This window comes from Chiloscyllium plagiosum, chromosome 10 (genome assembly GCF_004010195.1).
Source record: "Chiloscyllium plagiosum isolate BGI_BamShark_2017 chromosome 10, ASM401019v2, whole genome shotgun sequence".
NCBI lineage: Eukaryota > Metazoa > Chordata > Chondrichthyes > Orectolobiformes > Hemiscylliidae > Chiloscyllium > Chiloscyllium plagiosum.
This window is the reverse complement of record NC_057719.1, coordinates 82757079-82772085: the sequence shown is the minus strand read 5'-3', so window position 1 is coordinate 82772085 and position 15007 is coordinate 82757079. Positions and strand designations below refer to the sequence as shown.

Sequence of the window (15007 nt, the reverse complement as noted above, 5' to 3'; positions counted from 1 at the left end):
AAGGGCTGAATGGCCTACTCCTGCACCCATTGTTTATTGTCTATTGTCTATTACTGCACTAAGTCTGAGACCAAGTCACATTGAAATATTAGATAGGTGATCAAAATCTTCGCCAAAGAAGTAGGTTTTGAGTTCTGCCATAAATGAGAGAGAGAGCCAAAGGTGGAGATGTTTATGGAATTAAAAACTAAGTGCTTAGGCTTCTGAAGACATGGTCAATAGTGGTGTCAGGAATACACCACAGGCCTGAACTGGAGGAGCACGGTGGCTCAGTGGTTAGCACTGCTGCCTCACAGCACCAGGGTCCCAGGCAACTGTCTGTGTGGTGTTTCCTCTGGGTACTCCGGTTTCCTCCCACACTCCAAAGATATGCAGGTTGGGTGAATTGGCCATGCTAAATTGCCCATAATGTTAGGTGCACTAGTCAGAGGGAAATGGGTCTGGGTGGGTTACTCTTTGGTGGGTCGGTGTGGACTGGTTGGGCCGAAGGGCCTGTTTCCACAGTGTAGGGAATCTAATCTAATCTCAAAGTGTTGTAGAGCGGTTACAGACATAGGGAGGGCCAAAACCACAGAGGGACTTGAACATCAGAATATAAAGCTTAATGCTGACCCTGATCAGGAAGCGATGTATATTGGCAAGCTGAGGGGCAGTGGGTGAGCAGGGCATGGTATGCTGGATGAAAGGGGCAGCAGGGCATGGATGAGCTCAAATGTATGGGGCAGCTGTTTGATGTCACAGTCATATGTAACATATACAGGGATTGTAGAGAACCCAGGTCATGGACTGCAAGGCAGCCATCTAACCCCAGGCCTCAAATCTGTATCCATCTAACCCCAGGCCTCAAATCTGTATCCATCTAACCCCAGGCCTCAAATCTGTATCCATTGCAACTTATATTGTGAAACTGTGTTCTTCGAGGTGCAACTTGCAGGGCTGTTGTCTTGACATGGAACTTTGCCAGAAGTTAACAGAGTGGGAGCACAAGCCTGTCATGACTGAAACAGCCATTATTTTTTGCAGCACTTCAGTTCAGTTAATAGTGACCCAGGAGAGGTTAGAGGGTTATAAAGGCGCTCTAACTGTTAACTCACCATTAAGCCAACTCCCCCCACCCCCATCTCGACTCTCCTCCAACCAACCAAGCCTCCCCTTACACCCCAAACTGCCACTTTCCACTTGCCTGCATCTTGCCAATCCAACACAATGTCCCCCCTCCCCTGCCCGTCCCAGAACCAGACAACACACTCCCCTCACTATGCACCAACCGGCACCATGTTGGCAGTCCATCATCCACAGTTTAGACTCAACACTATCCTCTTACAGACCCACAGTTCTACATCTTGCCCATGAAGGACCATCCCCACCTCTTTTCCCCTGGCCCTGCCCAAAAACTGGACCTAAAAACCTCCCACTCCTGCTGCTAGAACAGCACCCACTATCCTGCTCGACCCAATGACCCATCCCTCTATGAACCCTGAACTGGCTAAACCAGTCCATGGCTTCCTGGGTACCCTGCCCATCCTAACCCTTCACCAACCTTCATCCTAACCCCTTACCTCAACAACTTCAACAGCCCCACTGACAAAGTGCCTAGATGCAAGAGATCTCAAAATAAATCTTAAATCTCTGAACACAACAAGTCACTGCTGCAGAAAGGGGCACTGCGTTGATTTCCCTCAACAGTCCTGCACTAGGGAAGCGGGAGCTGTTTGATTGCAGGAGTGCTCCATATTTCTAAAGGAACAGGGATTGGAATTCCAAGTTGGAAATGATGACCAATGGCAATCCGGAGAAATCTAGGAATGGACTGACAACCTGTCTGTGTTCGCCGCTCCTTGAATATCTGGACCAATGGATCCATTCCTGCAGATTTACTAGGATGTTGCTGGGGTTGGAGGGTTGGAGCTATAGGGAGAGGTTGAAAAGGCTGGGGCTGTTCTCCCTGGAGCATTGGAGGTTGAGGGGTGACCTTGTAGAGGTTTATAAAAGCATGAGGAGCATGGATACAGTAAATAGGCAATGTCTTTTCCCCAAGGTAGGAGAGTCTAAAACTAGAGGGCATAGGTTTAAGGTCAGAGGGGAAAAGATTTAAAAGGGATCTAATGGGAAACCTTTTAATGCAGAGGGTGGTGCGTGTCTGGAGTGAGGGGCTGGTACAATTACAATATTTAAAAGGCATCTGGATAGGTATATGAATTTGAAGGGTTTAGAAGGATATGGGCCAAGTGCTGGTAAATGGGACTAGATTAATTTAGGATATCTGGTCAGTATGGATGAATTGGACCAAAGGGTCTGTTTCCGCACTTTACATCTCTATGACTCTAGCTGATGTCAACCTGAATATTGATCCTAGGATCTACCTCTTCATCGTGAATGAGTCACAGGGTCTGTCCAAGTAACTCAGATATCGGTTTTGGTGATACAGATCAGAGCTGTCCAACATAGTAGCCAGAAGCGATACTATGCCATTCAGATCTGACTAACAGTATACCTGATTAGTGAACAGGAATTGTAAATACCAGCCATGGCGCCTCACATTCACATGGTTAATGCTGATGAACCTGTCATGTTTGTTGGTAACAGTGTGATTGAAATCTAAGTGTGTTCTTCATACACACACACACACATACACACTACATTACCCAGTACTGCGTGAATGTATGTGAATTAGAATGAGTCAGAATTGGTCCAGTCTCATCAACCAAAAATAAAAATCCCAAACAATTTCATTAAAGTGCTCCCTTTTAAAAGGGCGCAAACAATGGTTTTTAACAAAATAAGTGCACGTGGTTAAAACAGTATTAACACGGCAGCAATTGGACAATCACACTGTGGTGAGCAATGGTTTTAAATGTGTTCTTACCAGTCTCTGGTTTGGAGTATTCGAGACACAGGATCTCTGAATCATGGGCCTCCACTTGAAGGAGCTCTCTCAGTAGCTGGAGATCATGGACCCTGACAGACACAATGCAACACAAGAATATCTAGGCTGTACCATAGGATCGATGAATAACTGAGTGCAGACAATCCGAGCTAGCAGTGATAGTCACCCTTTCCTATGTCTTTGCTGATTATGCTACCGCTGAACCCCCAGGCAAAAAGGTTGAGATTGCTGCCCTTATCGCCAAATCCCAACTTGTCCCTTCACCCTCCTTGTCTCTTACCCCTCAGACCAGATGACGTCGGAACAGAAGTAGGCCATTCAGCCAATTGAGTCTGCTCCGCCATTCCATGAAATCAAGGCTCACTTGTGAAAGTGAGGATTGCAGATGCTGCAGATTTAGAGTCAAGATTAGAGTGGTGCTGGAAAAGCACAGCAGGTCAGTCAGCATCCAAGGAGCAGGAGAATTGACATTTCGGGCAGGAGCCCTTCATCAGGAAGGAGGCTGGGAGGGTCAGGTTCTTGAGGATCAAGGGGATTATGGGGAGAAAGCGTGAAAATCAAATAGAAACCTTATCAGCCATGATTGAATGGTGTAGCAGACCCAATGGGCCAAATGGCCTAATTTCTGCTCCTATGTCTTATGGTCTTACCCGGCCTGGTCTACACATAATTTCAGATCCACAGTAATGTTTTTGATTCTCAGCTGCCCTCTCGGAGTGACCTAGCAAGGCCACTCAGTTGAAGAGCTGTTCAGGACATGATGCTTTCATCTTGGAGAGTCATAGAGATGTACAGCATGCCATCTGACCCTTCGGTCCAATTCTTCCATGCTGACCACATATCCTAACCCAATCCAGTCCCATTTGACAGCACTTGGCTCATATCCCTCTAAACCCTTCCGACTCAAATACCCATCCAGATGCCTCTTAAATGTTGCAATTGTACCAGCCTCCACCACTTCCTCTGGCAGCTCATTCCACACTCATACCACCCTCTGCGTGAAAAGGATGCCCCTTCAGTCCCTTTTAAATCTTTCCCCTCTCACCCTAAACTTATGCCCTCTAGTTCTGGATTCCCCCATCCCAGGGGAAAGACCTTGTCTATTTATCTTCATGCCCCTCATGATTTTATAAACCTCTATAAAGTTGCCCCTCAGCCTCCGACGCTCCAGGGATAACGGCACCAGCCTGTTCATCCTCTCCCTACAGCTCAAACCCTGGCAACATCCTTGTAAATCATTTCTGAACCCTCTCATGTTTAACAACATCCTTTATAAAATACTAAAATACAAGTCTCGCCATCTCTACTGCTGGCCTCTGCTGTATACCCAGACACACACATACTCAATACTGGTCTGACTCGGATCAGTGGGACACACCTCAGAGTTCCAGCCCGGTCTCCAGAGGCCATATGCTGTCCATCGGGGCTCACACACAGCGTTCGAATTCCGGTCTTCATCTCGGCGGCCTGGCCATCCGGTTTGTCGGAGCCTCCCGCTGAATTGTTCTCCACATCCAGCAGTGTCGACGTGTTGGAGTCCATGTAGAGAACCTTCAGCAAATCCTGGAATGAGAAAATTAGCACGGGCTCAGGTGGAAATGTTCATTCACCTGCTGTCTTCAAACGTGTGAGTGAGCACGTTTTAACCTTGCAAGGAATTAAGGGATACGGGGAGAGTGCGGGTAAGTGGCATTGAAATGCCCATCAGCCATGACTGAATGGCGAAGTGAACTCGATGGGCTGAATGGCCTTACGTCCACTCCTATTTCTTATGGTCTTATCAGTAAGTTTCTCTAACGGGAATGTGGAAGGTGCCAAACTGACAAGATTTGGAGATGCCGGAGTTGGACTGGGGTGTACAAAGTTAAAAAAATCACACAACGCCAGGTTATAGTCCAACAGGTTTAATTGGAAGCACACTAGCTTTCGTAGCATTGCTCCTGATGAAGGAGCGACGTTCCGAAAGCTAGTGCTTCCAATTAAACCTGTTGGACTATAACCTGGCGTTGTGTGATTTTAAACTGACAAGGCGTGCATTGATACAGCACCCTTCACAACCTCAGGATACCCCAAAGGTGTTTTTGCAGCCAGCTAAGAATTTCTGAAACGTAGTCACCATTGCAAGACAGGAATTGTGACGGAGAGAACTCACACACAGCAATATCATAGTGTCCAAGTGATCTATGAGACCTGTGTTGGAACAGCAGGGAGACAGCAACTTTTCTTCAAAATAATGCCTTTACATGAGATCCTCTTGGAGGGATATAGGCCAAGCGCAGGCAGGTGGGACTAGTTTAGTTTGGGATTAGGGACGGCATGATTTGATTGGAGCGAAAGGTTTGTTTCTGCGCTGTGTGACTCTCTGACTCTACGGTAGAGTTTTGGTGGCAGCCATCTTCTGGGAGGGAGTGGTGGATCCAGATCAGGCTGGGCACAACACGACCAATCTAAAACGGGATGGGAGCAGGACATTTAAATCACTGTGGGGATCAGAATGGGAACAAATCAGATGCCTGTACAAGCTCCACCCTTTTATGACTCCGACCTGCCTTCCATACCCTTACCTGACAAAGGGTCTATCAATCTCAGCTCTCCAACTGACTGCACGGCTCAGCAGTTTGTCGGGGACAGAGTTCCAGAATCTCCGTCAGTTTTTGTGCTTTCTGGCATCACCCTAAAGAACAACTTCTCTCTCAGTTTAAGGTTATACCCTCATGTCGTGCACCCACCAAAGGAGTTCAGGGACCTGAAGGTAAGCTTAGGAATTAAAGGAAACAAAGGCTGGGGTGGGGGAGCAGGAGATCAAACCCCCCAACATTGTTGAACACTTTTTCTTCTAACCTTTCTGCCTTTAGATTCGACATTTCGGTTTGTTTTCCTGCCTTGTAAGATGGCACAGGAGAGTAGCGAGACTGCACAACACATCCCCACTGTATTTTGTAACAAAATACATGTGTCGATAATAAATCAAACAAACAAATAAATATTGTGAACGGCTAAACTTATTTCCGTAAACGTGCGGTGAGGCAGCAGACAAGGGACGGTGAAGTGTCAGGTCTCTCGGTGACCCCGAGTCTGTCGATCTGACAGGGATCCAGTGGCTCACTTACGCTGCTGATCATGTTACGATGCAGTGAGCTCCCATGGGTGCTGGAGCCCTCGGTGTTCCAGAGTCGGAGGGTATTGTCGGATGAGCAGGTAATGAAGGAGCCTGGGGGGAGGCACGCGCGATTACTGTCCTCCACTTCCGGGTAGACCTGTTAGAGACAACCATACAACCTTAGGTCCTCCAGAAGCGATGATTTGAAAATGTGGCATGCTATTAACAAAAAAAAAAGAGACTTTTACTGCGGGGCTGTTATCTAGGAGACTTCCCATACACAGGTTCCACAGCTTAGCAAGTTGTTTATTCCTGCGTGGCAAAGAGAACATTGGGCAAACCATAGCCTATGAGGAAGTTAGTGATAGTATTAGACACAAAACAAAAGGCATCCAAATAGGCAAGAAAAAGAACTGAGGACTGGGAACAGTTTAGAAGTCAGCAAAGGTGAACCAAAGGATTGATTAAGAAAGGGAAAGTAAAGTGTAAGAGTAAGGTTGTGGGGAACATAAGAACTCACTACAAAAGTTTCTATGTGCACACAAAGAGAAAATGACTGGTGAAAACTAGTGTAGATCCCTTACAGTCAGAAATGGGGCAACTTATAATGGGGAACAAAGAAATGGCCGATGAACTAAATTCATACTTCACTTCTGTCTTCACAAAGACACGCATGAATAATATACCAGAAATGATGGGGAACACAGGGTTTAGTGAGAGGGAAGAACTGAAGCAAATCAGTATTAGTGGAGAAACAGTGTTGGGAGAAATTAATGGGATTGAAGGCCGATAAATTCCCAGGGCCTGATAATCTACTCCCGAGAGTAATTAAGGAAGTGGCCCTAGAAATAATGGATGCATTGGTGGTCATCTTCCAAGATTCTTTAAACTCTGGAATAGATTCTACAGATTGAAGGATAGTTAATGTCACCCCTCTATTTGAAACAGGAGATGGAGAGAAAACAGGGAATTATCGACCAGTGAGTCTGGATTCAGTAGTGGGGAAGATGCCAGAGTCTATTGTCAAGGATTTTACAGGAGAATATTTAGAAAACAGTGATAGAATCAGACACAGTTCAGCATAGATTTGCAAAGGGAAATCGTGTTTGACAAATCCACTGGAATTCTTCAAGAATGTAACTAGTAGAGTTGATCTAGGGGGAGCCAGTGGATGTGATTCATTTGGACTTCCAAAAGGTTTTTGATAAATATGCAAAATCAAAGTGCATGGATTTGGGAGCAGTGGATAGAAAATTGGTTAGCAAACAGGAAACAATTGATGGGAATGAATGAGTCTTTTTGTGAATGGCAGGCAATGACGAGTCTGGTACTGCAGGGATTGCTACTAGGACCCCAGCTTTTCACATATATGTTAATAATTTAGATAAGGGAACTAAATGTAATACCTCAAAGTCTGCAGACAACACAAAGCTGGGTTGGAAGGGTTTACTATGACAGGGATGCAGAGATCTTGGATGCAGTGTGTTTTGGACAGGTTGAGTGAGTGGGCAGATGCACGCCAGATGCAGTGTAATGTGGATATATGTGAGGTTGTTGGTTTTGGGAACAAAGTCAGGAAGGTAATTATATGAGCGGTTGTAAATTGAGAGAGGGGTGTGTTCATCAAGACTTGGGTGTCATTGTGCACCAGTCATTGAAGGTAAGTGTGCAGTCAAGAAGGCAAACTGCACATCAGCCTTCGTAGCGAGAAGGTTTGAGCGTGATTGCCTTGCTACAATTATACAATACACATCCGGAATACTGTGGGCAGGTTTGGTCTCCTAGTCTGAGGAAGAATGTTCTTGCTACAGCGGGAGTACAGCAAAGGCTCACCAAGTTCATTCCTGGGATGGCAGGACTGACGTATGAGGAGAGCTTGAGTCAGCTGGGATTGTATTCACTGGAGTTTAGGAGAATGTGAGGAGATCTCATAGAAACCTATGAAATTCTAACAGGACTAGACAGGTTTAGTTGCTGAAAGGATGTTCCTGATGCTGTGGGAGTCCAGAACCTGGGGTGATAGTTTAAGGAAAAGGGGGTAAACCTTTTAGGACTGAGATGAGGAGACATTTCTTCACCCAGAGATAGGCAAGGCTACGGAATTTACCACCACAGGAAGTGGTTGAGGCCAAAACATTGTGTTTTCAAGGAGGAGGTAAATATAGCTCTTGTGGCTAAAGGGATCAAGGGATATGGCGGGGAGGGAGGGATGAGGGTATCAGCCATGGTCATATTCAAGAGTGGAATAGGCTCAAGGGAGAGAATGGCCTATTTCTGTTCCTTTCTTCTACATTCCCATGAATTTAAAATCTCCCATTCCATTGATATTTTCTAACCAATCTGTTCAGTAATGTTATGACACGTCTCTGGAGCTGGTGGGAATTGAACCTGGGCCTCCTAGCTCACAGATCAGAACACTGCCACTGTAACACAAGGAACCTCGGTTCCACTGATACAACATTGGTGGCCCAATGTCTTTCACCCATGACTTCCTATCCCCAACGTTTCTCAGCCACCTCTTCTGACTTGCCTGGCTGTGGAACATCATTGCCCTCCTGTACACATGGCCAACAGAAACAAGCTGTATGACTGGTATTTGAAGTCAGGATTGTGCAAATGTTACTGCGAGGAAGAGTTTTTACCTAGTTTCTTCACATGGCCTGGGCATCATTGGCAAGACCAGTGTTTATTGCCCATCTCCCCTTGAATTGAGTGGCTTGCTCAGCCATTTCAGAGGGTGGTTAAAAGTCAGTGTGGGCTTGGAGTCACAAATAGGCCATAAAGATGAGATTTCATAAATAAAAAAATGATGGTTTCATAGCATCTTTGCTGACAGTAGGTTTCAAAACTCCAGTTATTATTAACTGAATTTAAATTCCACCCACTGCCACACCAGGATTGGAACACATGCCCCAGGGCACTTCTTAGGTCTCCAGACCTGTAATACAGTGTCATGACTACAACACATTGTTTTCCCCATCGAGAGCTACCCGGTTTCTACTGAGGAAGCACCATTCTAGATCTAATCAGTGACATGCTGCATTGGAATAGAGTTGCTGAGCAGCAGTGTGGATCTGTTCGCTCCCTTTGTCTTCCTGCTGCGGGGAGATCCACAGAACATCCACCCGTTGCAGCACTGTCAGAGTCAGTGGCTCATGGGGTGGTAAGTCATGAATCTGGGCTCACTTGGGCAGCACGGCATCTCAAAGAGCAAGGTGGCCAATCAGCCCATCTGTCTTGTGTGTGGCCCCAGACTACGTTTGTGGAAGTAATCTTAACTTTGTAAGCTTGTGTGGAACATAAGATCTAACTTTAAAAGTTTACATATGCCTATAAAGGGAAAACGATTGGCGAAAACCAGGCAACGGCACAAAACTGTTAATACATCTCTCACAATGACTACAACAGAAAGGAAAATTCAGACATGAAACACTATGGGCAGCTATTTTCAATAATGCCTACAGTCACTGGCAATATTGCTCTGTGTTGACACCAATCGCAATCATTCCGGACCCAGGGCACCTCATGTGAGTGCGCCAACTGTAGCAGGGTAAAGTTCTGTAACCAAATAGTGGAAGGGGGAAAGGAAGGAGAAACAGAAAGGAAGGAAAGCGGAGAGAAAAGGAAAAGTAGGGAAGGGAAGAGGTGTGAGCAAGGGAAGGATGATTAATATTTATAAAACTCCAAGACATCCCTGAGCTCTTTAGAGTCAACAAGGTGCTTTTGAAGTGAAGATACTGCTGTAATGAAGAATCAGAACGAGGATGAACTGAATAAATGTAAGGGGTATTACTTTAAAAGGTGATTTAAGGAGGGAGTTGCCTTGTTTAGTCTATCTTTCCACAGTGAGTTAAAATGTGGCCTTACCTCCACACTCCAAACACAGGATGCATGGTAGAGGGCGGAGTATACCTTCCCGACCTTCTTAAAGTCCTTGACATCCCACACGTACAGGCTGTGGTCATTGTACACACATGACAGCCAGCGGTTCGTGGGGTCGTAGGTCAGTGCAATGGTGTCTGGGTACTTGGCATCTGCTCTGGTTGAGAACAGGTGGCTGCAGAAGGAATGGAGTGGCATTAATAAACCCGAAAATGACCCAACCATGGAGTGCCATTGAGAGAACCACAGCGTCTTTATTTGCTAGCAGTCTCTGTGTCCCCTTCCAGTATTTGGGATAAGCACCTGAAGTTAGACAGCCGGAGTGGGGCAGGGTGACGTTTTCATTAATTCATTCACGGGTTGAAGGCATCTCTGGCCAGGCCAGCCCAATTGCCCAGAGGGCCTTAAGAGTCAGTTACATTGCTGCGAGTCTGGAATCACATACAGACCAGGTAAGGATGGCAGTTTCCTTTTCTAAATGACATTAGTGAACTAGATGGACTGCCCCCCCCCCGCCAAAACAATCAACAATGGTCATCATTAGACTCTTAACTCCAGATCTTTCTAGAATTCAAATTCCACCATCTGTCGTGACAGGATTTGAACCCGAGTCCCCAGAACATTACCTGGGTCTCTGGATTAACAGTCCAGTGATAACACCACTGGCCATTTCCCCCATTAGGGGGTCAGAATCCTGCGCTGTACGAGGGAACAGTCACCCAGGCCTGATCTTCCCCAAAATTGGCCCAGATAGTAGGGAGGGTGGGTGTCTTCCAATAGGAGGTGCTCGGAGCCCTGACAGGGCTGCAGGCTGAACGGGAGGGAGGGAGCGGGGGAGGGAGAGAGAGAGGCCACCTTGACATTTTAGACAGAAAATTGACTCAAGCAGTCAGACCGCCGATATGGAAGGGGTTGGAGTGTCCACCGCAGTGTGAGCTACATGAGCATGAGCTGTGGTGAGGTGAGTGAGGGGGGGAAAGTAGGGGAGAGCCTCAAAACCAGCCTGGAGAAGGGATCGACCCTGGGGAGGACACATCAAGGCAACTGGCCTGCTGTGCAAATACCAGATGGGCGGAGCCAGATAGGACCCAGGATGGACAGTCCTTTCCTCTTTGGTGAACATCTCTCAGGATGGGGGAGGGTCAAAAGAATGCAGTGAGGGACTAGAGATGGTCAGATTCCTTTCACCACAAAGCATGAGTAGCAACACTACATGGGGGGGGGGGGGGTGGAGAAGAAATTGCCATCAAAAAAACAAAGAACGTCTTGCTTCACGAATGAGAATATTTCATTACTAAGCTGCTCTCGCTGCGTTGGTGTTGAATGATTTAGGTTGAAGGTCAAGCCTCTCGCATGGCCGTGACCTGTTTATGTGCAGCAACAAACAAAGCCAAAAGCCATCGCGCCTACGTGCACATCACATGCTGCACCACATGAAACAAGGAAGGGATCATCACTTAATGTGTACGTCTATTGTTCCCCTCTGACTTTCATCAACACACACTAACTCCAAAGAGAGTTAGTGAGGGACGGAGGACTGCATTCCTTCGGGCAAGCAGCCCACTCTGCAGTGAATGGCACACTCATGTTCAGAACCCACACAGCCTCTGCTTTCAGGGTGTGTGGGCAGCACTGCGGTTCCACACACATCCAAAGTACCTCCTACCAGTTGAGTCGTCGTTGGCATGTTGGAAATGAGGCCGCTGGTTTTACTTTTTGTCCAGCAAGTTGAAGCAGTCCATGCTGTGGACAATATCCAGGTTTGGTCTGACAAGTGGCAAGTAACATTTGTGCCACACAAATGCCAGGCAATGACCATCTCCAACAAGGGAGAATCTAACTATCATCTCTTGGCATTCAATCACATAGGCACCGCCGAATCCCCCACTCTCTACATTCTGGGTGGTTAATCTTAACTAGAAACTGAACTGGAACTGTTCATATAAATATTGCAGCTACAAGAGCAGGTCAGAGGCTAGAAATACTGTTGCGATTATCTCACCTCCTGACTCCCAAAAGCCTGTCCACCATCTACAAGGCACAAGTCAGGAGTGTGATGGAATACTCCCCACTTGCCTGGAAGGGTGCAGCTCCAATAACATTTAAGAAGCTTGACACCATCCAGGTCAAAGCAGCCCGCTTGTTCGGCACCACATTCAAATTCACTCCCTCCACCACCGACACTCAGTAGCATCTGCCAGACACACTGCAGAAAGTCTTCTGTAAGGCTTCTTAGACAGCACCTTCCAACCCCACAACTAGTTCCATCTAGAAAGACAAGAGCAGCAGGCACATGAGAATACCATCACCTTAAAATTCCCCTGTGAGCCACTCACCATCCTGACTTGGAAATATATCACCATTCCTTCACCGTCGGTGGGTCAATATCCTGACAGCTGGCCACAGTTGCAGCTCTGATCAAAGCTTTCCCAGTCTGCCAGTTCCACCTCCCACTGTGCACTCACCTCAACAACACTGGCAACTTGATGACAGATTGGAAAGAGATTCCACAACTGGGATATCCAGGCTTCAAAGCTAAAGCAACTCATAATCAATTTATTGAAACCCTCAATATTTCCTTGATTACTTTCCGATCATCCCCCAAGGGAAATGTGTTCCCTTTTGGTTCTGCCCTCGGAAAACAGTGAAGACTGGCTTCATGTCAGGATTCTGCCCCCGCCCCAATCATTCGGCCCTGACTCTGCTGGGGAAGTTCCAGGCCATACTGCATTCTGTCTCTGCTGCTAACATCAGCTTTGGCATGGTTATGCGCTTCTCTCCCCCAACCGCACTGAACGTTCTCAAGAAAGTTGACAATTCCAAGGTAGGGATCGATTCTGTGGGTTCAAACCATTCCATGTCTTTTACGGTCCCTTTATTCTTTCGTGGAATGTGGGCATCACTTGTCAAGGTCAGCATTTATTGACCATCCTTAGTTGCCCTTGAGCAAAGTGTTGGAATATCGGACCGTGGGAGGCCATCTCCAACTGCGCTGTGAGTCTGGAGTCACATGTAGGCCACACAGGTAGGGATATGTCAGAATTCCTTCCTTTAAGGATGCGAGTGAACCCAATAGTTTTTTTATAAAGAAACAACAATTGTTCCATGGTCACCATTATTATCACTAGATTTCAATCAAATTCAATGTCTACCTGAGTGGGATTAAAACCGATATGAGTCTAGCTCCCTGGATGACCATTCAAGTGACATAACCACTGAGCCACTGCCATAACACCCAGCCGAACTTGGTGGTTGTTGTTAAGTGTATCCAAGACAGACTTCAAATCAGTAGAATAATCAAGGATTACAGTGAAAAGTGGAGTTCAGGATGAGCCACAATCTCACAGAACGGCGGAGCAGAATTGAGGGGCCGAATGGCCTCTTTCTCCTCCTCAGTCTTATGGTCTTCACTTGGCAGATGGCAACCATTTAGCGGGTCACCTCTATAACCACCATCCAATCACGTCCCCTGCCACATTACAGTGAGCCAGGCTGGCACTTACACTGCCCCCTCACTTTCACTATTCATAACCCATTAGCTCTGCCACCACCGTGAGGGCTCAATGGCAAGGCACAGAATTCCTCTTCCGCTGTTAATGGTTTCACACTGGGCGAGCTTCTGACTCAGTGTGGGGCTCCGAGTGTGGGCAGTTTCCTCTCTCTGGCTGACTTCATCACTGTGCGCCTGCTGACTCCACTCGGATTGTCCTCACTCCCTGAGAAGCTGTTTCAAGAAGAAAACAACATCCTACTGGCCAATCAGCATGCTGGACCTTTGCACAGAAGGTCTCTCTACCTCTGGAACAAATGTCAGCCCATCCTGTTGATACCTTTGTGCAGCTGTCTCACTGTTGTATTTGTCGGCCTCATTATCTATACTTCACTTTGCACATGCCTCTCCACCTCAATCCCTGCTTCTGCTATCTCTCACTCTTTGCAGCTCCCCATTTGCTCTTTAGCTCTCTAGCTACCTCTGCAGTTTCATTAATCTGTCTCTACAGAAATCTACTTCCCTTGTTACATTTTATTGGCCTGTCTATCTGTCCATCCACCTATCTGTCTAACTGTCTGCCTGTTTGTCTATCCACTTTGCTGGTTGTTCAGCTACAACGCACGTTTCATTAACACAAATTCGCTATAACACGATTGACGAATTGGGGACACTGTTTCTAAAGCGGGTATTGTATAATGCGATTCCGGCCCCATTAGTTTAAATGATGCTGCTACTATGCGATTTTCGTATAATACAGGATTGATGAGAACAGAACTACCACGTTGTAGCAGAACTGACTGTAAAAGTGTATCCATACTCGTATTCCACTGTGTGTACATCTTACTCTTTCTATGCATACATTTAGCAGTCTCTGCAATCACTTATCCCAGATCTGTTTATGCAAATTTCTCTCTTTCTCTGTGCATCAGTGAGTTCACATGTGTATTTGTGTACCGTGTCTGTGTGTGTGCGTGCACACATACATGCGTTGTTGTGACTTTAAGAAGTTATTTTGTCCTTTTTTTTGAAGAAAGGTTGTAAGATAGAGACAGTGAGCAGTCTACCAGAACCACTTGAGTAAACAACTTGGGAGACCTTGGGTGTGTTTTGGCAGCTTGAATGGATGTGGCCAGCTCTCACAGATCAGGATTTCTGTTTTTAGGTTTAGCTTTAAGCAGAAGCCATTGGGGCCTCAACAGAGTTGGAAACTTCAGTGAATGTCTCTTAGCTGCTACTCTCTCTAAATCTTCTCCTGATGTTTTTTTTGCTTCCTGGATTGGAGAACTGTGTGTGTGAATCTGTGTCTGAATCTGCCTTTTTACCAAGGGGTGTGTTTATGGGATGTTACTATTTTGGAACAGTTAATTAGTGTAGTTACTATATTATTCAGTTAAGTATTCCAATAGAGTTAAGTGACTCTACATTGCTCTTTCTTTGGTTGTACTTTAGAACATAGGACATAGAACATAGAACATAGAAGAATACAGCCCAGTACAGGCCCTTTGGCCCTCGATGTTGCGCCGATCCAAGCCCACCTAACCTACACTAGCCCACTATCCTCCATATGCCTATCCAATGCCCGTTTAAATGCCCATAAAGAGGGAGAGTCCACCACTGCTACTGGCAGGGCATTCCATGAACTCAC

The 15007-nt window shown here is 46.4% G+C and overlaps 1 protein-coding gene across 1 annotated transcript in view; it reads right to left on the bottom strand.

Annotated features, from left to right (window-relative positions):
* Positions 1–15007, bottom strand: part of mapkbp1 (mitogen-activated protein kinase binding protein 1) — a 167211-nt gene that overhangs the window by 48618 nt on the left and 103586 nt on the right. The window contains exons 10-14 of the mRNA XM_043698499.1: positions 9855–10044; positions 5998–6144; positions 4266–4450; positions 2867–2958; positions 1560–1593 (exon numbers count right to left, since the gene is read on the bottom strand). Of these exons, the coding sequence (XP_043554434.1) occupies positions 1560–1593; positions 2867–2958; positions 4266–4450; positions 5998–6144; positions 9855–10044 (648 nt within the window). The remainder of the gene's footprint in view (positions 1–1559; positions 1594–2866; positions 2959–4265; positions 4451–5997; positions 6145–9854; positions 10045–15007) is intronic.